Source organism: Eucyclogobius newberryi, unplaced genomic scaffold, assembly GCF_026437365.1.
Source record: "Eucyclogobius newberryi isolate DKJ021-1_F unplaced genomic scaffold, fEucNew1.0.hap1 SCAF_1, whole genome shotgun sequence".
Lineage (NCBI taxonomy): Eukaryota > Metazoa > Chordata > Actinopteri > Gobiiformes > Gobiidae > Eucyclogobius > Eucyclogobius newberryi.
Genome location: NW_027315723.1, coordinates 37935177 through 37962567, shown reverse-complemented (window position 1 = coordinate 37962567; position 27391 = coordinate 37935177). Strand labels below are relative to the sequence as shown.

General features: G+C 42.2%; 1 protein-coding gene across 1 annotated transcript in view; it reads left to right on the top strand.

Annotated features, from left to right (window-relative positions):
- LOC140360329 (regulator of G-protein signaling 6-like) overlaps window positions 1-27041 on the top strand; it is a 91910-nt gene extending 64869 nt beyond the window's left edge. Inside the window, exons 4-18 of the mRNA XM_072445545.1 lie at window positions 19-69; window positions 495-601; window positions 4567-4618; window positions 6056-6120; window positions 6211-6287; window positions 7492-7573; window positions 7656-7730; window positions 8660-8761; window positions 10703-10764; window positions 10931-11041; window positions 12351-12476; window positions 15777-15963; window positions 24681-24770; window positions 24974-25027; window positions 26223-27041. Of these exons, the coding sequence (XP_072301646.1) occupies window positions 19-69; window positions 495-601; window positions 4567-4618; window positions 6056-6120; window positions 6211-6287; window positions 7492-7573; window positions 7656-7730; window positions 8660-8761; window positions 10703-10764; window positions 10931-11041; window positions 12351-12476; window positions 15777-15963; window positions 24681-24770; window positions 24974-25027; window positions 26223-26273 (1292 nt within the window). The 3' untranslated portion in view covers window positions 26274-27041. The remainder of the gene's footprint in view (window positions 1-18; window positions 70-494; window positions 602-4566; window positions 4619-6055; window positions 6121-6210; window positions 6288-7491; window positions 7574-7655; window positions 7731-8659; window positions 8762-10702; window positions 10765-10930; window positions 11042-12350; window positions 12477-15776; window positions 15964-24680; window positions 24771-24973; window positions 25028-26222) is intronic.
- The last annotated feature ends 350 nt before the right edge of the window (window positions 27042-27391 follow it).

The window sequence follows — 27391 nt, the reverse complement described above, 5'->3', positions numbered from 1 at the left end:
TTTTTTTATCTCCTCCAGGGGCAGATATTGTGCAGTGGCTGATGAAGACTTTTGGCATTGAGGATCCAGGTACGTTTTGATCCAATATGTTCTTAGTATAAAGTCCTGACAATCATATAACAATCGGTTGTGTAGGAAAAAGTTGATTCACACACATTAAAAATCTAAAGTTCCCTGGTTCATTGGGCAGTAGCTGGTGGGAGATCTTATGTGTGTGTTTGGTGATGCAGCCCACTCATTCAATGACTCATAACCTTTAAGCACCTGAGGACAACGTCTAGTTTATGCATTTGTTTATGAACTCAATCTAAAACTAGACTCTAAAGCAAGCAAGCAACCACATTTAGTGATTACGTGATGGTGCAGTGAGTTGTGTGCCCTCCCACCAACCGTAGAGTCAGTTCAAATCTTTCAGTCGCATCTCAACTACTTCTTTTCCTATTTGACTTAAAAGTGTAGTGGGTTAAAACGTTTTATTCTGTTTTGCTTGGCAGCCGAGGCCATGCACATCGGGTCGCTCATCGCCTCTCAGGGATACTTCTTCCCCATCTCAGACCACGTCCTCTCCCTCAAAGATGATGGAACGTTCTACCGCTTTCAGGTGCGTGCAAGGGATTTCAAGTTTCAATATGAGTTTGCCTTTTTATTTATTAGGAGAGATTTAAGTGGAGGCTGATGGTTCTACTGCAGTGTGTGTACAACCATGTCAATTTCCTCAGCAAATACATGCTTGTAGTTTTATACATGTTTCAATAATCCCATTTATTTATGCGGGCTTCCTCCTACAACATTTCAAAGAGCTGTGTCTCACTGCATAATGTCATTAAATACAGGAAGTGCTCTTTCATGTTTTTCAAGTCCTTTCACCTTGATACACTTGGTAAACTTTGGTCCGTTTCATCACTCAAACCATGCAGTCTTACATCATGCAGTCTTATTCACACTGTATTGTAGGGTTGCACAATACATCACAAACAAACAAAGCATTTTTTAGTTTGCAAAGGCTGCGATTATTTAGATGATATGTCGTTAACACTTTATAATAAGGGTACATGAGTTAATGCATTAGTTAATCATGAGTTCATCCTGACGGCACCCATGTCCTCTGCAAAGAACAAAATGTAATGTGTTTTATTTAAAAAAAAAAGATTGTGCCTGATGTAGTTTTGAGCTCTACAAACAGGTTATTTAATGCATAGGATTCTTGTATTTACCAGTTCAAGTTTCAGTCGTTGTTAATGCTCCTGAAGGTGTTTTTCCCCAAAATCATGCAGCCCTACTGTTCTGTACACTCCAATATCAGAAATCCATTGTTTAGTAGTTTTCCCACACATTATTTAGTTGTACAAGATCAAAGCAAAGCCAAAATCTATAGAACTCAACCTACAGTCCTTTAAATGCCTCAAGTATTTTCCCATCGCCCTCGTTGGCCTCATCTCCAGACATGCCCCGCTGAGGTTAATCCAGTGGCCTCTGGGCGGACCTCAATCAGCCGCTGTCAGTTGAGGCTTGTTCATTTAAGACTCTCGGCTCAGTCGCCTTCATGTAGACGACAAAGGGCCCTGTCCGCCATGTGCATCCTCTCCTTTAGTACTGCACTATCCAATGACCCTATTAAAAATGAATGACAACCCGTTCAAATATTCATCAAGTGGGTGAGCGAGCTGAGTAGGCGGATAGCGAGGCTGACCGAGAGATAAAGTGTGGTAGTGCTGTGGTTGGATTGTTTGATGGATACGTTTAATACCGTACTGGAACATTCAAATCATAGCAACAAGCAAGTTACATGGTGTTTATGGAATAGTTGTTGTTGTTTTGGGAATATTTGTATTCTAAAAATGTTTTGAAATTTATTTTTTTAGTCGTTTTTTTAAGTCCTGGTAAAATTTGCACTAAAATTCACCAAACTTACATATGTTAACATTAGTGCATGTTAACAAGAATCATCCGTTAATAGAGAACTAATATTTGAAGCTAAACATCACTGGTTACTCGTGCATATGATTGTCTTTAAGAGTTTACTAAAAATGTTGCCTATTTTGTCTAAGTTTGACAATTTTGGGGAGGTTGTTACTTCCTGGTTAGACATGAGCAGCAGATGTGACATAGGTAGAGATAATTCCTCAACTGTTACCTAGCAACCATACTTGGCAACAAGAGCCAAAAATCAATATAAATATGACAACAGTTATGTTTCAACTTATTTTTCAATCTGTAAGAAAATGTTGGCTCAGGTGCGCGTTTTGATGACGTGGTGGAAAAAGTGTTTTTGTGATTATTGATCTGAATTTTAAACTTTTTGAAACTGAGAACAAAGACAAACAAACAACAAAGAAGCAGAGGTGTATATCCCTGATGAATTCACTTATACACATCGTTTTATATTTTTTATAAATTCCATTGTGTTTTTTTTTTTTTAATTGTGTTTTAAGCACTTTGAATTTCGGTTTGTAAGAATTGTGCTTTATAAATAAATTTGATTTGATTATCTATACTTAAAAACGCCCCTGTGATTAATGATAAGAGTTCATTGTAACTTATTAACATAAATAAATATAATATATAACAGTGCTTTGGCTCAATATTTACTATTATTAAATGTCAACAACTACGCCGTACAGTATATACAGTATATTCTTCTTCATCCTAATTGGTTATGTTAAATGATTATTATAACTCAAATCAAAATGCATCTTCAGCATAAGTAAGTTGGCAAATATTTCAGGCCTTGTACTTTTTCAATTGAATGTTGAAAAAGTACATTTTCGATATCTTTTGATTGAATGTCTCTTATTGATGCCCTCATAGACAGAAGTGTTTTGTTTTACAACTCGGCTCTACTTCCTGCGACTTGACCTTTGTAACCCTATGATGATTATTGTCACAGGTTCTATCCCACCAAACAAAGTCACAATGAGCAAAACACTAGAACCTGTCGGTGCACTTTAAGGGAAGGTCGAGCACTGCCGTAGTACTGCAGAATTAAACTCAAACCTCATCAACCTTGAACTTTACAAGTCTCTTATTTGTCACTATATTGAACTTAGCGACTATATTTTAACCCAAAATTCCAGGTGAAACGGCGGCTAAATCATTACATGCCTCGTAAATGCAGTGTGTTTTTATCTTCCCATCCTTCTACTCAAACTCATTCTAATTAAAGCTGACGGCAGCATACGTTATGTTTTTGACCTTGGCCTTTCCCAGCATTCACAGTGAAGTGGAGAGAGAATAGGCAGTGAAAAGGTCGTGTTTTGGGGCTTTGTGCACATAATTGCTATTAATGAGCATTTGCAGAGCGAAAGGAGAAGGAAGAACACAGTTGGAATGGTAATAGCTCGATGTGTGAGTGCACGTCAGCATCTGGTCACTGCCTCCCGGGGTTGGCTGTTCTCGCTGCTCATTTTGACTCTCTACATTGTTTAGTTTATACATTTTCATCATTTAGCAACCTTTTATCCTCTTTGCCTCTCCCGCTTTGACAATGAGGAAATTTGGATTGTTCTTCCCTGGTAATGAAATGATTTGAAGTCTTTATCGCACAAAACAATAAAATAGTTTTCTCCTTTTGTGTCTGTGTTATTGTTTGTTAGATATGCACAATGTGACTCCTCTGGTCCTGCTTGTAGTCAACAAAATGTCATGTAACTTTTCTTTTTTTTAAATATATTTTATTTTTCAAAGTTCCGCATATTTTCAAACACCAAAAAGAGAGAGAGCCGTAAGCAGACATCCAACAGGTGAGGAAAAATAAAAGAAAGAAGAATTAAGGCACTTGTAAACCCAACCAAACGTCCTACTTAGTCCATAATCCTTCAAATTTGTCCTTTTTCAGTTCAAAGCCGAACGTGAGTTTTTCCATTTTTTGAACGTCCAATGGTCTGTCCTGTCCTTTATTATCGGTGCAATTAGCGTCATCCATTTTTTTGTGATGGCCGATTTTTAGCCGATGCCAGGAGTATGTTCCAGAGGTGTTTATTGTGTCCATGGCAGAAGTTCTCTGGCCCATGTAGTTCCAAAATCAAGAGGAATGGCAATGTCAAAAACTGTTTGTAGTGCATCCTTAAAATTCAATCGTTTTGAACCACAGGACAGTCCCAGAAAACAAGACCACTCCCTCCCTCCCACTTTTTATGTATATATTTAGTAGAGTAACAGTCCGGATTAGATATGCATCGATAGAACGTATATATAATAAATAATAATAATTGATGTAACTTTTCTATCTCACATTTATTCAATCATTGCCAAAAAAACACTCCCAGGCATTCTTGCTGTTAGCTGGCTCGCCTCTCCACAGATCTGATCTGCCTTTGTCCATGGTGTTTAATGTGGTACAACAAACCACGCAATAACAGGCATGTACACAGCGCACTTATACAGTTCCATTTCACTTGTCAACGATACTGATGATGTTCGTACATTGTTTTAATCCAAACAAGTGACTGTGAAGGGCTCGAATGCAGAAAACAAACTTATCTTCTATAACGTGTTTATACATGTAGCCAATCAGCAAATATGTTGTCTTTTTATTCCATTGTGTAAGTGTCTTCTCCTCTGTTCCAGGCTCCATATTTCTGGCCCTCACACTGCTGGGAGCCCGAGAACACAGACTATGGTGACACTTTTTTTGTTTTCTCTAAATAATGAATGATGTGTGAAAGACAAGTAGCAATAAAATGACTTACATTTAATAAGACAGAATTAGAACCATTACCATTAACTACTACTACCAAAAAGCACTGTTACTGTAACAAGTATTTACTCTTATTACCCATTTCCTACACTATTCTGCACTTATTGCTACAATACTAGAAGTACTGCGACTGCGACTGCTACTGCTACTATTACCTCTTCAAATGTTAGGTAAGTTAAAATATAAAATCCGTATGAATAAATATCCAAATTAACTGTTCAATACAATGAAACAAAATCAAGAGAAGTGTGGAAAAACTTTTTTTAACTCATAAACATCCCTCCACGTTATCTTACACAACACTGCATGAAAAACTGTCCACATCCTCGAGCAGTTACTCTGTGAATATAGCATGTCTAATGACCCTTTCACCTCCTATAATATTTACTCTAGACACTTTATACTAGAATCTAGGACAGTATCAGAAGGCGATGTCTAACCAGCTTTAGAGGTGATTGGTTGAGAGGCAAAGCTAGCTCCATTATTATTAACCATATTATAAAATTGCATCTGTATCAGTAATCCTATCAGAGCAAAACTGGTGTTGGTTTATGTCCCTTTTGAGGGATGTTTGTCCGTAAAACGCCAGCAACTAAAAGCAACTTTTAATTTATGACTAAATGTAATATATATATATATATATATATATATATATATATATATATATATATATATATATATATATATATATATATATATATATATATATATATATATATAAGATAAGATAAGATAAGATAAGATAAGATAAGATAAGATATTCCTTTATTGTCCCACATGGGGAAATTTCATTGGTGCAACGCAGGTAGATACAGAGGTAGATACAGAAGAACAGATCACTCATAGGAAGTTTGAAAAACACTTTCAGTAGAAGATCTCCTATAAATAAATAAAAACTCCCATAGACAAATAAATACATAAATACCATTGCATGTGATCCCGACAGTAATTGCACATGAATATGTGTCACGACAGCACATAGATTGCACATGAATTCCAACAGCAATTGCACATACGACAGAATTGCACATCAGTATTAGGTTAGGTCAGTATTGCGACTGGGTAACGTGACGATCTCCGGGTAAGACGACTTACATATATATATTATATATACATATATATATATATATATATATATATAATTATTATTATTATTATTTTTTTTAATCTGAAAACCAATTATCTCCTGTTCTATCAATATAAGGCTCTGCACTTTTCCTTTACTTGTTCCTGTACTTTTCATGATCCTGTAAATACATGTTCTATGTCCTCAACAGCACTGAACCACATATAAGTAGTTTTACAGGATATTTTTTAAACTACACTCAAGTCTCCAATCCCTCCTTTGTGTTCCCTCAGCCATCTACCTGTGTAAACGCACCATGCAGAACAAGACCAGGCTGGAGCTGGCAGACTACGAGGCGGTGAGCAGTACTTTAGTCCCTCTGTTCCAGTGCTGAGCCTGAAGTTAAGAATTTGAGACAAAGTTAGTAAAGTTGTTTTTTTTGTCTTAGGAGAACCTTGCCCGGCTGCAGAGAGCTTTTGCCAGAAAGTGGGAGTTTATCTACATGCAGGCCGAGGCCCAGGTCAAGTAAGTAACAAGCTCACCAACAGCACAATGAAGGAGCTTTAGATTTATCGTAAGATTATGTGGAAAATACAGCAATATGATTGTGAGGGCAGTGGGCTGCACGGGTCGCCTCCTTCTCTCTCTCCTCGAACCAACTTGTCGATGAAATTCTACTTCTTGTAGTATTCAGACACAATATTGACAGTGGAACAGTAGAAAATATATTTACTCTTGGTACAAAAAGTGTTTTGTAATTTTGTCCTTTTGGATTTTGCACTGGATTTTGTGCATTGTTCAATATTTGTTGAACAATGTTACGTCCAGACTTCCGGAGTAGTTCCCTCATAGAGGACTTCTCTGACCTCATTATTGGTCAATATTTGTTTCCAGAATTAATTCACAGTCTTGTTAATTAGAGCTGTTGTTGAATGAACTGTATGCACCATCACACTATTTTAAAAATAACAATATGCCCATAATTCATATCCACACCAAAATTATTTCTCTGACCTTGTTGGAATTCTTTCTTTTTTCACAAAAATCCTTTATGATATGTTAAACTCCTTCTGTCCTGTTGTGGGCAGAGAGCTACATTGACCATCATCCTGTGCCATTGATTATAACCAACAGGAAGTGTTTACTGTCATTGACAGGAAGTGTTTACTGTCATTGACAGGAAGTGTTTACTGTCATTGACAGGAAGTGTTTACTGTCATTGACAGGAAGTGTTTACTGTTATTGACAGGAATTGTTTACTGTCATTGACAGGAAGTGTTTACTGTTATTGACAGGAAGTGCTTACTGTTAATGACAGGAAGTGCTTACTGTTATTGTCTTGCTGTTACTTTGCTACTGTTTTTACACGCCATCGCTGTATGATTTGGATATTTTTACATTCCCATTACCCAACTTGTACTATTCTGAATCCCACCGAATCAAAGTATAACCAAATACAGATACTCAAAATTAATGTTCTGTATGTCTGTAGATGTATTGAGTTACTACCCAACACTGTAACTGACGCTGCCTTGTACACGTGTCTCCTCCGTGTACACTGTAAGTAAAACACATTAACGCACAGACAGAAGCATGATGTCTGTGGCAAACCTGATTAAAGGTGCCGTCTCCAGGCGCTCTCACGTTAAAGCCTTGAATCCTCTTTCATTTTCACATCCAGCGCTCAACCTGTAAATCTGTTTGTGTGAATCCCCCGTGTAATCTGCAGGATCGACCGGAAGAAGGATAAAACTGAGAGAAAAATCCTGGACAGCCAAGAGAGAGCCTTCTGGGACGTGCACAGGCCAGTGGTACGAGACGAGCCGTTGTGCTAAATGACTGAGGCAAAACACTTATTTCATTAATGAGACGTTTGTGTGCTTTGTATTTTAGCCTGGATGTGTAAACACCACAGAAATGGATATCAGGAAGTGTAGAAGACTTAAGAACCCGCATAGAGTTAAAAAGGTAAGTACGATCAGTGGCTGTATCTATGACAACATGTACGGAAGCCTTGGAGGGACATTGCGCTGTCCAGTAGAAAATGTTGAGATGCAAATGGTACGTTTTATGAAGGTGCACTGCGCAACGTTTCTGATAGAGGGCACCAGCTCGTCTCCATGGATTACCTGGAATGTTCCACAGTATGGCATTAAACTTAATGCATTTATTCAATTACACACAAATACTCTAAAGAACATACAGTGTTACTGTGAGCGAGTTCGCTTCTCCACGGGTCTGACCTGTAATTTGGCCTGTGGGTGACGCCTGCTCTTGTCCTTGGAGGGAGATGTGTTTATTGTTACACTGTTTCTAGACAAAATTCTAGACAAAGCAATAACAATAACAAAATTCTAGACAAAGCAATAACATCTCCATGGAGACAAGCAACTAGTGGAAAAGTTACTTAGTGAACCTTTAAGAGATTGTTATTTCTATATTGATAAAAATGTATAATGTCTATTACATCCTGAACTCTTTTTATTTTACATGTATATATACATATACGCACAATGTGCATACAAACACAAGTATCAATACATATATCTACATAGATACATGCTTAAACATAAAATACAATAACATAGGGGTGGGGGTGGTGTAAGAAATAGTTTTTTCACTATAGGCTTTTACAATTACCTTTCAATTACATTATTGTAGAGTTACTGTATTGCAAAAAAGCTAAATATAAACACCTATGATACAAATAGACATATTCATTTTAGACGCTTTATTTTTATATCAGCAAGTTCTCTACTTAGCAGTGGCCTTATTTGTTCTGTTCTTCTGTCTTTTTCTATACGGTTTATTTCCAGTAAATGCCATGACATTCAATCTTTTATTTTCATCTAAATGTCTTCTTCTTCCTTTTGTAATCTTTGTGTTTACATTTCCAGTCCGTGTACGGTTTATCTGAAGAAGGTCCCCAGTCGCAGAGTCCCATCCACACACCCGTCCATCACAGTCGCAAAGGAACCAAGGAGGACGTGGAGAAGGAGGTACTCCACAATGACACACACACACACACACACACACACACACAGACACACACACACACACACACACACACACACACACAGACACACAGGAGACACACACACACACACACACACACAGACACACAGGAGACACACACACACACACACACACACAGGAGACACGCACACACACACACACACACACACACACACACAGGAGACACACACACACACAGGAGACACACACACACACACAGGAGACACACACACACACACACAGGAAACACACGCACAGGAGACACACACACACACACACACAGGAAACACACGCACAGGAGACACACACACACACACACACACACACATACACACAGGAAACACACGCACAGGAGACACGCACTCCCACACACACACAGGTCACCCCGGAGACCTGTGTGTGTGTCTCCTGTGTATGTCTCCTGTGTGTGTCTCCTGTGTGTGTCTCCTGTGTGTGTGTTTCCTGTGTGTATGTTTTCTGTGGGTGTGTCTCCTGTGTGTGTCTCCTGTGCGTGTGTTTCCTGTGTGTGTGTCTCCTGTGTGTTTGTGTGTATGTGTGTTTTCTGTGTGTGTGTCTGCTGTGTGTGTCTCCTGTGCGTGTGTTTCCTGTGCGTGTGTTTCCTGTGCGTATGTTTTCTGTGTGTGTGTTTCCTGTGTGCTTGTTTCCTGTGTGTGTGTTTCCTGTGCGTGTGTTTCCTGCGTGTGTGTTTCCTGTGCGTATGTTTTCTGTGTGTGTGTTTCCTGTGTGTGTGTTTCCTGTGCGTATGTTTTCTGTGTGTGTGTTTCCTGTGCGTATGTTTTCTGTGTGTGTGTCTCCTGTGTGTGTGTTTCCTGTGCGTATGTTTTCTGTGTGTGTGTCTCCTGTGTATGTTTCCTGTGCGTATGTTTTCTGTGTGTGTGTCTCCTGTGTGTGTGTTTCCTGTGCGTGTGTTTCCTGTGTGTGTGTTTCCTGTGCGTGTGTTTCCTGTGCGTGTGTTTTCTGTGTGTGTGTCTCCTGTGTGTGTGTTTCCTGTGCATGTGTTTCCTGTGTGTGTGTTTCCTGTGCGTGTGTTTCCTGTGCGTGTGTTTCCTGTGCGTGTGTTTCCTGTGCGTGTGTTTCCTGTGTGTGTGTTTCCTGTGCGTATGTTTTCTGTGTGTGTGTTTCCTGTGCGTATGTTTTCTGTGTGTGTGTCTCCTGTGTGTGTGTTTCCTGTGCGTATGTTTTCTGTGTGTGTGTCTCCTGTGTATGTTTCCTGTGCGTATGTTTTCTGTGTGTGTGTCTCCTGTGTGTGTGTTTCCTGTGCGTGTGTTTCCTGTGTGTGTGTTTCCTGTGCGTGTGTTTCCTGTGCGTGTGTTTCCTGTGTGTGTGTTTCCTGTGCGTGTGTTTCCTGTGCGTGTGTTTTCTGTGTGTGTGTCTCCTGTGTGTGTGTTTCCTGTGCATGTGTTTCCTGTGTGTGTGTTTCCTGTGCGTGTGTTTCCTGTGCGTGTGTTTCCTGTGCGTGTGTTTCCTGTGCGTGTGTTTCCTGTGTGTGTGTTTCCTGTGCGTGTGTTTCCTGTCAACACACAGACTTCACAATCATAATGAACAAATTGTTCATTATGAAGAATGATTCAGGCTTATAACTTACTTAATTAATACACTAACTCTTAATGCTCTTAAACAGCTACTAATCCTGAATCATTTTGAACTAACTATGAAACACATTTTTATTCATGCTTTGTTGAGGTATAGTTATTATAAATCAGCCTCAGTTGGAGACACATTTTAGGTGCAGATGATCCTGTTTTTGTCCTGGTTTAGTCCAGCTGTTTAGTCATGGTTTAGCGCTATTGCAGTCTTTGTATAACCCATGTTAATACTGAGAGTTAATATTTTCTATGTTTTAAAAGTTTATTTTACAAATATTCAGAATAACAACAACCATTCAATGCTCACAATGTTCACAGATTGTGTTCCTGAACACGCAGCTCGACCGACACTGTATGAAGATGTCCAAAGTCGCAGAAAGGTATACACATCAATTTATAAATACACTGTAATAATGATAACAAAAATAATCAAATGAAATATATTCTTACCATGACATTGATATAGCAGCTTTGATTTGACTTGTTAGAAGATTCAAGTGTGTAACCTAAACACAGTATTGTTGTTCTTCTGCTTGGTCTATACAGTCTGATGGTCTATACAGAGCAGTACCTGGAGTATGACCCTTTTGTAGTAACCCCTGACCCCTCCAACCCCTGGACCAGTGACGACCCCTCCTACTGGGACCTGGAGGCTAGGTACATGCACATCTACACACAAACAAAACATAAATGTATGTTGTTGTTTTTAGGTGTTTTACAATTACAATATCAGGATGTAATAGAATAAATTAAACACTGTATCATTAACTTTAACCACACATTAACCCATAATGTACTTGTGCCTGTCCCAACCCTGAATAAACTGTTATGTAAGGGCATCCAGCCTAAACCCTCTGTAAACAAATCACTAAGTTGATGTCCTCAAGTTGCTATAGTTTGTATCTCATTATTGGCACAGCCGCACTAATTTCTCTTATGTTCTAATAATTAAAAGTCAACAATGGCATTGCCTCCCAACCAGTGCCTCTAACATCCAGTCTGTGCGCATAATCACTGCTAATGTAGTTCAATGACTCAGATGAACTGATTAATAGCATGATTTCAGGCTAATATTTCCCATGGGGGCTACAAATGATTGGATTTCACATCAGCGCTGTCATACGGGGGTCTTTTCTACATTCTCCACATGTTCAGTCCTTACAGCATTCATCTGTGACTCTCCTCCTGAAATGTTAAGTGCTTTAACCTTGAATGGAGTTGGAGCAGAGTTTTAGACAGAACTTTTTCAAGCATTTTATTTAAAATACTTCTTGACATCTTGTCACATGATGTAAAACTGACTTTAAAGAGATATGTAAAAACTGGATCCCATCATCATTAGCTTTCTGGTTATATTTTGATGAATTGATGCATGCATCCTTCATTTGAGGCTCATACCATTAAGTCTTATTTATTTTTACTCAAGATGCAACTTTAGCCAGTAGTGAGTGAATGGTCTGGAGTTAAACGTGCACAATGCAACGTGTCTACGAGCTATAAGCAAGATATGCTTTGCAGCGGTGAGAGATGAACTGATAAAATGAAAGTGTATGAATAAATACGGAGGAGCACTTACTGGAGGAGCGCACCACCTCATAACATCAGCCTCTTCTTTTTTCTCTTCTTGACATACATGAATACATCTAAATAAGTGAATTCACCATTATGTGTCCTGTAAGCTAATTCTCCTTACCTATAAGTGATAGAGGAGGAGGAGTGGTTGCGAGGCAGACGTCGCAGGCTGTGATTAGCTGAGATAAACAGACAGGTGACAAGTAGGAACAAGGACAAACTTTTTATCCACATTTCACTTTCACATTTCTCCCACTGGTACATTTGACGTTTAACCTTCTTCAAAACTGGAAACATTTCCACTTTGAAAAAATCAAACAATCTGCTGAATATGCATATTGGGTTCACGTAGTCTGACATTGAATTGCGGCTAATTGCGTGTGTCGTTTGGCAGTAAGGAGCCCAGTCAGCAGAGGGTGAAGAAGTGGGGCTTTTCTCTGGAGGAGGCTCTCATGGACCCGCTGGGACAAGACCTCTTCCTGCGCTTCCTTGAGTCGGAGTTTAGCTCAGAAAATCTGCGGTAAGCTCTTCACAATAATAAATAAATAATGTGCTTGTTCTTAGAGTGCGAGCCCAGATATGCAAGTGCTCTTTTAGCCCGTGGCTTCTGGGGTAAGAGTTCCACCCTCTAAGAAACACAACACCAGTGCAGTTAGATGAACTTGTCGGAACATCTCTGTGTGGCCCGATCGAGCAGCTTTATTGAATCTGGCATATGAAGTGCTGCCGGTGAAAGTTCCCCATGACAAGTCCATGACAATTTACTGCATGTCCTCCCTTCTCTTTCATCCCCATTTCACGCTGAGCTGTCCTTTATGGGAGTGTCTGCTGATTATTTTTGTGCCGGCCGCGCGCCGCGGCTCCTGAAACTGCGCCGCTATTTGACCGCGTTTTAGCGCCGTTTTAGACGGTTACGGTTAGGGTTACGGTTAGGGTTAAGGTTAGGGTTAGGGTTAAGGATAGGGTTAGGGTTAGGGTTAAGGATAGGGGTTGGGGTTAGGGTTAGGGTTAGGGTTAAGGATAGGGGTTAGGGTTAGGGTTAGGGTTAAGGATAGGGGTTAGGGTTAAGGTTAGGGTTAGGGTTAGGGTTAAGGATAGGGTTAGGGTTAGGGTTAAGGATAGGGGTTGGGGTTAGGGTTAGGGTTAGGGTTAAGGATAGGGGTTAGGGTTAGGGTTAGGGTTAGCCATGAGGCTATAACGGGCTATAAGGGAAATGCCGCGGTCCCTGAAACTGCGCTGCAATTTGACCGCGCCGCGGCTCTCCAGCCAAGGCCGTCCTTTATAATGAAGCGTATGTGCCAAAAAAATCCTTTAAAAGAAATAAAGGATAGGGCATTATAAACACTCCACCATTCCTCTCTGGGTTGTTCTCAAAGTAAAGATGTCCAAACCCTCCTCACTAAGCACATACATGTGCTGTTAATCTGAGCTGATACAGTCTCCAGCATGTCTTCTGCTCTTCCCCAGACATGTCCATGGATTGACTGTCATGTGTCATTGACAACGGAGAAGCAGTAACTCTACTCACAACATAAACTACATTTATGTCAGTTTTTAAATTATTATTTTTTTGCCGTGATTCTTTTTTCTTTTCATTTTAATTTATTGGGCTTAAATTATTTGACTTGATCTTTACTTTATGAATATTTAGCCGTATTTAATTATTTCTTCTTATTTATAATGATAATAATAATAGGATAATCCTTAAAAAAAGAAATTCCTTGCAAAAAAGTAGTTTATTAGTTAAAGTTAGTTAAAAAAAACATACGAAAAAAACACACTCAACCTTATTTGCCTTAAAAATCACAACCATGGAACCAGAACCAGTTTTTTACAGAGGGCAAAGCCTTGAAAACGACTGCAGTCAGCCACAACAACACAGGACAAACAACTTTCACATTTACTCAGAAGACAATTGCCAAACATAACATATCATATCTGAACATAACAATATATATGTTAAATGAGACGCATGTGCACTCATTAAACCAGAGCTGAACAGCCAAAAGACATTAAAACCACTGCACTTAATTGTTGTATCCCCAAATGCATATGGCACTCCCTTTGTTGCTTGTTTTTTAACCCATCACAAAGAGTCACCAAATAACAATATATATATTCTTAAAATCCACTTCTCTCAGCATTTGTCTTATTCCTCATATGTTTTAGAATGAGTATATGGTATAAGACCATGTATCCACTGAACCAATGAAACATCAGGGAAGTCTTTTCTCTCGCCCTCTTCTCATTGGTCACGAGAGATCAATCACCACTGCTTCTCATAGTGAAAGAGCCGTTACACTGGCAGTAACTGTAATGGCGTTGTAACAGAGGAAAGAGTAGTTAATTTGATTATTTTTGCTAATAAAACTAATACTTACCGGTAAATGAAGTAAGCCTTTAAAATCCTTAAAGTTAAACTACAGTCAAAACTTCCCAAACCAAGATTCAGATTTTGCCTCACTTTCGTTTTACTTATCATTTTCTTTTTACAAGAAGGAAACACAGGCATAATCTGCCTGTAGCTTGCGCTCAAGCCGCTTCCAAACTGCTGATTTAGACTTGTCTGGCTCCCCAATCATCTTTTTTTTCTGGAAAAAATCCTCACTTGGCGCGATAAATTTGTATCTCCCCAAAATGACACACTCCAAACTTAAAGCCGTACAAAGTGTTTGGAAACGCGCCTCGGTTGAGTATCAGATAAAAAGAAAAGTTCCTGGATACGGCAATTTGTCCATGCACTGGATAACAAATCGGCCGAGCTTATGTTACAAAGCGATTCTGAAATGCCCTTAGTGTTACCTTCATATTAGCACTATCTATTGCAACGTAGCATGCTGATTCTTAACATAGCGTGCCCCCCAGCTAGCAGAAATAACAGAGATAAGCATTAGCGGTTTGATAAGTGTTGCTCCTATATTAAAGCAATCCTTCACCAGGACGTCCATTCTGTTACTGTGGGGTTAATACTGTAGGCTACGGGTGCGTCCAGAGCAAAGGAGAGAGTGTGGAGTGTCCTTATCATGCCCCCATCGCCCACTCTCCTTTGTCCTCCCCCCTATCTGTGGTTTATGTGTGATGGTTTGTGACTGGTTGGCTTCAGGAGGAGAAGAAAGGAGGGAGAGAAGGAGGGAGAATGACTTGACAGCACAGTTCTCACCAGTGTGAATTATTTTTTAAGGTGCACACATAAACCACGCATAATCCTTGTTGCTATCAAGTACTGAAATTAAGAGGCTTTGCTGTCAGGGCAGGGTATTTTCAATTCTAGCCTCTCAGGTGAGTACTCTCAGATTGAAAATGAAACATCATGGTTTTGAAACCTTGTCTACCAGGGGCCACTCCAGGACAAATGAAGGATTGCTTCAACCTCTTCTCAACAAGAGTTTCAAAAGTGCTGTGTGCAATTTCTCCAATATTGTGTATTTCTTTTGACTGTTTTCTTTTAAATGTTTTGGAGATTTGCCTAAGGATGTTTTAAATTCTGATAGATTTGTCCAGTTCCACTTCCCGTCCCTTTCAGTCTTGCTCCTTACTCCATTGCAAGTACAACCTGCCAATCATCCTGCTGAGTATTCTCTGTACTTTTAAACTTTAAGCAACAGAGCCTGTAAAGTAAAAATGCTGGGAAAATATATATTCAAAAATCCACATTGACATAATGTTTTTGTCAACTATATAATCTATGACACCCGTGAAATATCTTTTTCAATTTTGACATTTAGAATCGCACTAAGGAAAACCATTCTAATGGTTAGAAGCTCTTAACAGACGACATTTCTTAATATGTCTCCTTTATTGTTTTCATTCTTTATTGTAGGTTCTGGCTGGCAGTGCAGGATCTGAAGAGGAGGCCCCAACAAGACGTGGCCCAGCGAGCACAGGACATCTGGGCTGAGTTTTTGGCCGAAGGTGGCCCCAGCTCTATTAACCTGGACTCCCACAGCTACGAGAGGACCAGCCAAAACCTGAAAGACCCGGGCCGCTACAGCTACGAGGACGCGCAGGTGATTTTAGATCTTGATAAAGACCACTGGCACTGATGTGACACAGCCCACAGTGTCATTCGCTGTGATCCTCCCAAAAAGTGGAGGCATAGCAATCTACATTAAAAACAAGTATCATGTTACTCGTCTAGCTTCGGTGTCCATACCCAGACTATTTGAATTTTTAGGCCTAAATTAGAATTTAGTGTGAGTCAGTCACTCACAATCAAGGGCTGTTATCGCCCACCCTCGGCCTGTAATGAAGCTCTTACCTCACTCTTTAATCAGCTTGTCAGGGCTAACTCTAATGACTTTTTATTGGCTGGGGACCTCAACCTTGATTGGTTGACATCTTCATCAGAAGCCCCTATTTGTCTCTATAAACCTCGCAATTATTTCACGCCCTCCTTAATCACACATTAAATGTCTTGCCAGGTCTTCTTTGCTCGACCTATTCTTGGCCAATAATCTACATAAGAACACAAGCACTGGTGTTTTTGCTAATGATCCGAGCGATCCTTTTGCCTTCGATATAGTAAGAAATGCTTAACCAATTTTTTTTCTAATTGAAGACACAGATATGAATATAAAAATGTTTTGATCAACTCCATAACTGGGTGCAAGGTGGCAGAGTGACGAGCTGGCCCCTGTCTAGGATGTACACCCTAATCTGGAGCCTTTCTTCTCCAAACTAGCAAAGCCTCTAACTCACTTATTGCATGTAAGTTTGAAAAGTGCTAAATATCCCAAGATCTGGAAATCTGCTTCTGTACTTCCACTGTTAAAAGGTGACAATCCAAGTGAAGTAAATAACTACAGGCCTATTTCTGAACTCTGTATTGTAGCCAAAATGTTTGTAAAGCTGTTTAGCATCCAGTTGAAAGACACTTCGACTCTAATGATATTTTCAGTGTGGTTTTAGATTCAAACAGTACGGTCACAGCTGCTCTTAACACACAACATTAGTGTTAACTTCGCACGCCCCTCATTCACAGAGAACACAGCATTGTAACCTCCCTATGGTATAGAATAATGTTGCGTCTTTCTATTGTTTCCCCTATCTCGCCCTCTTGCTCCTAACATGCACAGGAAGAGTAGAGCAGATGTGGAGGAAGGCAGACACAGGAAGGAGGGCATGTTCTCTGTTTATTAAGCTGCAAAATGATGTGTTTTATTACAATTTGACTCATTTTCATAACGAAACAATTCAGATGAGGAAATGAATCAAGACACACCTAAATACAAAGGTGTTCATGTATCAGATACACATGAGCACCGCGGTCGTCCTTTTATGAACTCGTCCCGCTATGAAACGATCCTTTCTTGGCCCACCTCAAATCCAAGGGCCTGCCGCCCATGCAGATCGCAGCGCAGCATGAGAAAGCTTGAGCTCATTCATGACGTCTGGTTTTATTCTGACTAAATAAGAAAGAAGTGCAGCGCTGACTGATGAGAGTTTGCTTTTGTCACTGTGGACCCTCTGAGATAAAGCAATAATATGGAACTTCTGACTAAGCCTTAAACTCAGTTGAAAATGATTTTTCAACTCGTTCACAATGTGTCAAATTGCACCTCAGGGCTCCATTTTAGCTCCAATTTTATTTATTATCATCTTTGTGTTGATCTTTGCATGTCACACTCTTATGCTGATGATAAGGTACTTTACTCAACCTCCCTGGAACGGGCCATCGAGTCTTTAGAGTCAGCTTTGTCCATTGTGCTGTCTAGACTGCAGTCCCTGAAGTTAGTGCTAGACTCTTTTCGTTCTACCAGAGGTTATCCCTCTCGAGTTTGTTTCAAATTTGAAGCACCTCAGCTTCATACTAGACAAAGAGCTCTCTTTGAAAGGCTCACCTACAAAATGTGGTTTGTAAATTAACGATACAGCTATTGGAACAAATCCTGTTTTACTCTCCAAGCCCGAAACGGTAGCTACTACCTTCTTAAGTGCTTGAATAAATATTACGCATCATTGTGGTTGTTCAATAATCACTGTGGTAGGCTCACTCTGTCGGTGGCCCTGCTTGAGGTCTATTTGTGGCCGTCCTCCCTTGTCCAGAGAGAAGAGGGTCACTATGCCCTGCGCTCAAGAGATGTTTACTACTTGTCTGTCCCTGGGTTCAGACTGATTGGGGAAAGCGAGCCTTTAGCTATGCTGCTCCTGCAGCTTGGAAATCTCTCCAGTCTGATCTAAGGTTGTGTGAGCTGCTGTCATTTTAAAAACAAGAGCGTACATCTTGTGAAAATAGTATATGTCTCTAAATGCAGTTCAGTTATACTATGTCTCTTGTTAAGTGTAGATTTGACTCGTGGTCACAATCTCAGTGGATTCTTTCCTAGTTAAATAAATGTTAATAAAAAGAATAATATCATCATCAACCTCTCCTTGAACCGACACCTTAATGTGGTGGAGGGGTTTGAGTGCCCGAATGATCCCGGGAGCCATGTTGTCGGGGGCTTTATGCCCCTGGTAGGGTCTCCCAAGGCAAACAGGTCCTAGGTGACGGGTCAGACAAAGATCGGTTCAGAAGCCCTCTATGATGACAACACGAACAAGGCAGTTTACGTCGCCCGGATCGGCGTCACCGGGGCCCCATCCTGGAGCCAGGCCTGGGATGGGTGCTCCATGGCAAGCGCCTGGTGGCCGGGTCTTACCCCACGGGGCCCGGCCGGGCACAGCCCGAAAGAGCGACATGGGGCCGCCCTCCCGTGGGCCCACCACCCGCAGGAGGATCCATAAGGGGCCGGTGCAGAGAGATCTGGGCGGCAGTCGACGGCAGGGGCCTCGGCGACCAGATCTCCAGACACAGAGACTAACTCTGGGGACATGGAATGTCACCTCGCTGGGGGGGAAAGAGCCTGAGCTTGTGCGGGAGGTTGAGCGATACCGACTAGATATAGTCGGCCTCACCTCCACGCACAGTTTGGGCTCTGGAACCCATCTCCTCGAGAGGGGCTGGACGCTCCATTTCTCTGGTGTTGCCCGCGGGGAGAGGCGGCGGGCTGGTGTGGGCTTGCTGATAGCCCCTCAGCTCAGCCGCCACGTGTTGGAGTTTACCCCGGTGAACGAGAGGGTCGCGTCCCTCCGCCTTCGGGTGGGGGACAGGTCTCTCACTGTTGTGGCGGCCTACGGGCCGAACAGCAGTGCAGAGTACCCGGCCTTCTTGGAGTCCTTGGGAGGGGTACTGGACAGTGCACCGACCGGGGACTTCGTTGTTCTACTGTGGGACTTCAACGTCCACGTGGGCAATGACAGTGACACCTGGAGAGGGGTGATCGGGAAGCCGATCGGGAAGAACGGCTTCCCCGATCTGAACCCGAGCGGTGTTCAGTTATTGGACTTCTGTGCTAGCCACGGATTGTCCATAACGAACACCATGTTCAAGCACAAGGGTGTTCATCAGTGCACATGGCACCAGGACACCCTAGGCCGGAGGTCAATGATCGACTTTGTTGTCGTGTCATCAGACCTCCGGCCGCGTGTCTTGGACACTCGGGTGAAGAGAGGGGCAGAGTTGTCAACCGATCACCACCTGGTGGTGAGTTGGATCCGCTGGCGGAGGAGGAAGCCGGACAGACTTGGCAGACCCAAGCGCATTGTGAGGGTCTGTTGGGAACGTCTTGTGGAGCCCTCTGTCAGTAGGGTATTCAACTCGCACATCCGGGAGAGCTTCTCCCATGTCCCGGGGGAGGTTGGGGACATTGAGTCCGAGTGGACCATGTTCTCCGCCTTCATTGTTGATGCGGCTGCTCGGAGTTGTGGTCGCAAGGTCTCCGATGCCTGTCGTGGCGGCAACCCCCGAACCCGGTGGTGGACACCGGAAGTAAGGGATGCCGTCAGACTGAAGAAGGAGGCCTATCAGGCCACTCTGGCTTGTGGGTCTCCGGCCAAGCGAGCCGCGGCTCGTGCTGTCGCAGAGGCAAAAACCCGGGCCTGGGAGGAGTTCGGGGAGGCCATGGAGGAGGACTATCGGTCGGCACCAAAGAAATTCTGGCAAACCGTCCGGCGCCTCAGGAGGGGGAAGCAGTGTCTCACCAACACCGTTTACGGTGCCTGCTGACCTCGACTGGGGATGTCGTCGGACGGTGGAAGGAATACTTTGAGGATCTCCTTAATCCCTCATTCACGTCTTCCGAAGAGGAAGTAGGGACCGGGGACTCGGAGGCTGGCTCATCCATCACCCAAGCTGAAGTCACTGAGGTTGTTCGCAAACTCCTCGGTGGCAGGGCTCCGGGGGTGGATGAGATCCGCCCTGAGTACCTAAAGTATCTGGATGTTGTAGGACTGTCTTGGTTGACACGTCTCTGCAACATCGCGTGGCGTTCGGGGACCGTGCCTCTGGACTGGCAGACCGGGGTGGTGGTCCCTCTGTTCAAGAAGGGGGACCGGAGGATGTGTTTCAACTACAGAGGGATCACACTCCTCAGCCTCCCGGGTAAGGTCTATTCCAAGGTACTGGAGAGGAGAATCCGACCGATAGTCGAACCTCGGATTCAGGAGGAGCAGAGTGGTTTTCGTCCCGGTCGTGGAACACTGGACCAGCTCTATACTCTCCATCGGGTGCTCGAGGGCTCATGGGAGTTTGCCCAACCAGTCCACATGTGCTTTGTGGATCTGGAGAAGACTTTCGACCGTGTCCCTCGGGGTGTCCTTTGGGGGGTGCTCCGGGAGTACGGCGTCCGGGGCCCTTTTATGACCGGAGCAGGAGCTGTGTTCGCATTGCCGGCAGTAAGTCAGACCTGTTCCCAGTGCATGTTGGACTCGGCCAGGGCTGCTCTTTGTCACCGGTTCTGTTCATAATTTTTATGGACAGAATTTCTAGGCGCAGTCAGGGGTCGGAGGGTGTCCGGTTTGGGGACCACAGGATTCTATCTCTGCTGTTTGCAGACGATGTTGTCCTGATGGCTCCATCAAACCCGGACCTGCAACATGCACTGGGACGGTTTGCAGCCGAGTGTGAAGCCGCTGGGATGAGAATCAGCACCTCCAAATCCGAGGCCATGGTTCTCGACCGGAAAAAGGTGGCTTGCCCTCTCCAGGTGGGTGGGGTGTCCTTGCCCCAAGTGGAGGAGTTCAAGTATCTCGGGGTCTTGTTCACGAGTGAGGGAAGGATGGAGCGTGAGATCGACAGGCGGATCGGTGCAGCGGCTGCAGTGATGCAGTCGCTGCATCGGACTGTTGTGTTAAAGAGGGAGCTGAGCCGAAAGGCAAAGCTCTCTATTTACCGGTCGGTCTCCGTTCCTACCCTCACCTATGGTCATGAGCTTTGGGTAGTGACCGAAAGAACAAGATCGCGGATACAAGCGGTCGAAATGAGTTTCCTCCGCCGTGTGGCTGGGCGCTCCCTTAGAGATAAGGTGAGGAGCTCGGCCACACGGGGGGAGCTCGGATCAGAGCCGCTGCTCCTCCACGTCGAGAGGAGCCAGCTGAGGTGGCTCGGGCATCTGTTCCGGATGCCTCCTGGGCGCCTCCCTCGGGAGGCGTTTCAGGCATGTCCCACCGGGAAGAGGCCCCGGGGAAGACCCAGGACACACTGGAGAGACTATGTCTCTCGGCTGGCCTGGGAACGCCTCGGGATCCCCCCGGAGGAGTTAGAGGAAGTGTCTGGGGAGAAGGAAGTCTGGGAGTCCCTGCTCAGACTGCTGCCCCCGCGACCCGGCCCCGGATAAAGCGGCAGAAGATGGATGGATGGATATCATCATCAAAATCACCATCAAAATGGTAAAAATAAAAAGGGTCATAAAAACAATATACAAAATAATCATCATCATCATCAAATCAGAATTATAAAATCATAATCATCATCAAAATTATGAACGAAATATTCTAATCTATAGCTCTGTAAGACCCCCTTCCCTCCATCAAAAAGAAATATGATATTAAAACTGTCTGCCAATTGTTTTTTGGTTAGTGAAGCTACAACTCCATCTATAGATTTATATAAGGTTATTTTACTGTAAGTGGGCTTCACAGTCAGTTCCATTTTACCTGCGCTCTCATAGCTCTCATAGCTCTCATAGCTCTCATAGCTCTCTAGCTCTCCTCTAGCTCTGTGCTGGAGGGACATTTCCACTTAAACATCTCCGACAGAAGAGGCTGAATTACTGGGCCCGCCTGTCTTCTCTCCTCCACGCTTCACCAGCACCAGCTAATGGTCTAATATTACCCAGACCTCGCAGCTCAGGCAGGGGACAGGTACAGAGAGGGGGCTGGGCACTTAAGCAGGAGCCTGTCCATCAAACCCACACCCAGAGGAGGAAAATGTAAATAAAGATGTTGAAGTTGAGCTGGTTTATGGTTTATATATTTATTGGGTCTTTCCATATGAAGCAGAAACTGGCACAAACCTCAATGGCTTCTCTGTCAGCACAAATAAAACATAGTAGAAAAAACTTCAGTTGTAGTCATCTGGACTCAGTTTGAAAAAATAGACGTTTCGACTCTCATCCAAGAGTCATTGTCAATAACAGAATTTAGGTCGAGAACTCCGATATTAATACTGTTCTGTGGTAAGACCCGCCCATTGGGAGGAGCCTTCCTGAAGTAGAAAGAGTTGTTTGTTTCAACAGAAACTCCCCCTTGTATCTACCGAGCTAGCCTATTCAGAATCTTAATGGGCTATTAGAAACCTCTTTGTCTTTGTGAGACCCTGGCTCAACCACCCTGAGTACCTGATTAGCATCTGAATGTCCTTTACCTTTCCAGGGGTTCAGAATCCCATTATAAATAACAGGAAGATGAAACCTAAGCCCTCCATTTCTGTTTAAAGAAGGTCTTTCTTTTTTAACAAAAATAGCTTCCTTGACTCCTCTTTCAAACCATCTTTTCTCCCTGCTTAAAACCTTCACCTCACCGTCTTCAAACGAGTGATTAGAGGCTTCAAGATGGAGATGCACGGCGCTCTGAGGTCCTGAACTTGTATTTCTTCTGTGCTGATAAAGCCTCTTGTGTAGAGGCTGTTTCGTCTCACCTATGTACCGTTCTTTACAGCTTTCTTCACTGCATTGGATCGAATAAACTACATTGCTCTGTTTTTGAGTCGGCAACTTGTCCTTAGGGTGAACCAGTTTTGGTTCCAACCACCCACTACAGCACAAGCTGGGAGTGATCAGAACCTTACAACACAGAGCTCAAGGTGTGCCCACCAGCTCAGAGGGCAAGAAGAAAGAGGAAAAACATGTCCGAAATGCCCTCTCAGCCTGTGGTTACCCCGCTTGGGCTCTCAACAGAGTGAAGAGAACCAAGAAGCAAGACAAAAGGGAAACTGAACAGAGAAGGAAGGGTGTCTCTATCCCTTATGTGTCTGGCCTGTCGGAAAAACTGCAGAGAATTTTTAGACAACACGAAGTCCCTGTTTATTTTAAACCAGGAAACACTTTAAGACAAAAACTGGTTCACCCAAAGGACAAGTTGCCGACTCAAAAACAGAGCAATGTAGTTTATTTGATCCAATGCAGTGAAGAAAGTTGTAAAGAACGTTACATAGGTGAGACGAAACAGCCTCTACACAAGAGGCTCTATCAGCACAGAAGAAATACAAGTTCAGGACCACAGAGCGCCGTGCATCTCCATCTTGAAGCCTCTAATCACTCGTTTGAAGACGGTGATGTGAAGGTTTTAAGCAGGGAGAAAAGATGGTTTGAAAGAGGAGTCAAGGAAGCTATTTTTGTTAAAAAAGAAAGACCTTCTTTAAACAGAAATGGAGGGCTTAGGTTTCATCTTCCTGTTATTTATAATGGGATTCTGAACCCCTGGAAAGGTAAAGGACATTCAGATGCTAATCAGGTACTCAGGGTGGTTGAGCCAGGGTCTCACAAAGACAAAGAGGTTTCTAATAGCCCATTAAGATTCTGAATAGGCTAGCTCGGTAGATACAAGGGGGAGTTTCTGTTGAAACAAACAACTCTTTCTACTTCAGGAAGGCTCCTCCCAATGGGCGGGTCTTACCACAGAACAGTATTAATATCGGAGTTCTCGACCTAAATTCTGTTATTGACAATGACTCTTGGATGAGAGTCGAAACGTCTATTTTTTCAAACTGAGTCCAGATGACTACAACTGAAGTTTTTTCTACTATGGAACACGCCTGGGCGAATGAGGGATTACACCGAAATAAAACATAAACAAATAGCTTCAGCATTAATACAGCAAGTTTGACGAGTCAATCTGAAACACAGGATGATGAGGATCAAAATGTGCAGACTTTACTATACACGTGGACTTAACACAACCTACAACCGCCCCTGACCCTCCATCTGAAATTATGACATAATCAAATTCTAGTTTGTGAACGCAATCCATCATAATGGTATTATAAGGATTTTAACTTGCACTATTTGAACTTCTGTTTACTCGTTTTGGCATTTGATTTCATGCACTTTAACATAAAACAGTGTAATTTCTATAGAAAATGCATGGATATGTTTCTATACCTGCATCTGGTAGCACGCTGAAGCAGTCTGGCAAATGGACTTTAAAAACATGGAGGAGCTTCACGTTTTGAGCTGTGCAGATGAAATACAGAATTACTCAAATGTGTGAGAATGAGATGCACTAGTTTATTTAAGGGATAAACAGAGAACAGTGAAGCAGTGTCGGGGTTTGTAGATGAAATGGCAAGTTGAAGTGTTGATGGGGGCAGAGGTAATGGCGGCAGATTGTGATCGATTGCGAGTGTCTGTACAGTTGAGTTCACATACATTATTAGCCGCGGTGTTGTTTTCCTCTGCTCCTCCAGGACCACATCTACTACCTGATGAAGAGTGACAGCTACAGGCGCTTCCTGCGCTCCAACGTGTACCAGGACCTGCTGCTGTCCCGCAGGAAGGTGAGGCAGGAGACTGTGGTTTGCATTGCCTTTGTACGTCTGCATACAAATGAAGATGTGGGGGCAGGAAACGCCATTTCTGAATCCATTTCGCAGGATATTGAATTGATATCATCCAAAGTTATCTGTTTGTGAAATTGTGACTAAATGACTGGGTTTCTGTCCATAGGTGATTTATACTGTTTTAATGTGGTCTTTTTCAGCCTGAAACAGACCAGGGCAGACGCACATCTCTGGAAAAGTTCACTCGCAGCGTGGTAAGTCTTATACTTACTACGGTATCTATATATTCTACTCTCAAACATATAACATTTCAATATTATTCTCATTCACAATATTCAAAGTAGTGGAGTTTTATGATGGAATAGAACTGGTTAAAACATTTAGAGTTGTCTTTAGACACCATACTTTTACTCCTACTTCATTTGTGATGTTTTTGTTTTATCCTACCAAGTTCAGGTCCAGACAATTACTTTTTCTTGAGTAGTAGTTTCCCCAAATACCTGTTTACTCTTTGTACTTCTTCTTGAGTAATGTAATTTTAAATTAAAGCTCTTCTGCCTATGAGAGAGAAAATCACTCTAATCAAACTGCTCAAATCAACACCTAAATGATGTAGTTATTCATTTCAAAGTGCATTCAATGTTTATGTGATTAAATTAGCATCCAATATTAAGAAGCAACTAAGATCTTTGGATTGACGTGAAATGTAGTGAAGCTTTCAAACCACAGTCTCATTCCAGTGTGTTTTTCCAATATTTTCCTGTAGTTATTACGTGATCTTGAGCTGCTGTGCTTGGTCCCTCTGGGAGATATTCTGATATTGGCTGACAGCAGGTACAAGCTGTTCATGGCACTAATAATTATTTCAGCTGTGAACAAGCAAACAGAGCAAATAAAAGACATAAAACATGAAAGGGTGGAACAGACGACTAAAGTGAGATTGAAAACACTTCTTTGGTTTACAAAATGATTGCCTTGGTAAACAATTTGGATTTTCAAACACCATATTTAATCGACTGAAAGGAACAGTGTGGGATTAGTGCAAAACTGGACCAAACTAGGACCAAACCATGGTTTAAATCAGGAAAAAAAGATGTCTGGAGAGACTAAACTAGCATTAAAATGTGCTAAAACAGGACTTGATTAGTTCTAAACCAGATAAAACTGATAAAGAGGCTATCATCTACTTCAAATGAATTAATGCAATCGCTCTCACATTTTGGGGTGTATCCATATTATGAACACAAAACTACAAAGACCATGATTCTTTGCTGTTTCAAGGCAGCAAAATAGAAATGACTGTTTTGATAATGTATAGTATTTTTTGTTTTGTTTGAATTCTGTTCACTGTCAATGGCAATAAAACCTCCTGATTCTGATTTTACTCCTCTAAAAATGTACATAGTGCAGCTTTAACATAGTGATTTAATTAACTTTCCTTTTTTTCAGGGCAAGTCTTTGACAGGGAAGCGGCTCACCGGTCTGATGCAGTCTTCTTGACAAGGGCCGGACTCCTGTTGAAACCTGGACTGTCATGAGAGCTGATCACCACAAGGGGGCGGCTGCAGACACTTGGATGTGGCTATGGAGTATAATGTCACTATGAAGCCACACAAGGGACCGAAACGCCACAATGTATTACAAATATTTACATGAAGAGATCTGACAGCGTGCACTAAAGTCCCTAGATCTGCCAACAGGGGGCGCTGTCTTTGCATCTCTGACAATAGACAATGAACTACTCTGAGGATTTTCTACTTTGAAAGTCTGTTCACTGCCGGGCTCCTGTCTCCTCTGATATGTGGAGAGGGATATCACTTTATTTCAATGCTATACACGATGTAATGCTTGAATGCCTCGACTGATGAGAACGAGAAAATGAGACTTAGATTTAATGCTGTAGCTGTGTTTTGTCACTTGTCGTTCACTGGAACTGTACTAGGGGGCGCTGTGAGTGGAGTTCTGCGTACTATACTCTGCTATGACCAGATGGGGACTTACTGAGGGACTTCTTTTTTTTTTTGCATATCGATTACCTATGGATCTATTAAAATATCATGGATTACCTAATTGTGTTTAGGAACTAAATATATATTTGCTTAAATATAATATTATCCCATAGCTGACATTTACAATGTTTTAAATTTACATTTGTGAAAGAGTGAATTGTTGATGGGAGGTAGCATGAAATGAACTGTAATGAAGCAGTGACATTCTTGACTTATTGGCGTTTTTCTTTTTTACTACAAAAAGTATCCAAAAAACAAAATAAAAAATATTATTATAATAAGGTTGCAAAAAATAATATTAAAGTAAAAATTTAAAGGGTTAAAATAAATCAGTACTTGAGTCAAATATAAAAGTTTTGTTGACGTATTTATATTAAAGGAATAATAGTGGATTCTTGGAGCCGCTCACAGCCGAGTAGTTCTCCCACATGTCAATCATTCCCTTCGTCCTACTGCACACCTGCAGGCTCGTTCCCAGGATAGCAGCACATTTCCCTGGCTGCGCATACGTGGTGCATATGCTGGTGTGTGTTTAGTGAGTTCCTTCAGTGAACAGTACAAAATGAGACAGAGAAAGACTGTGTTTGAGCTCAGAAGAGACGGAAATCT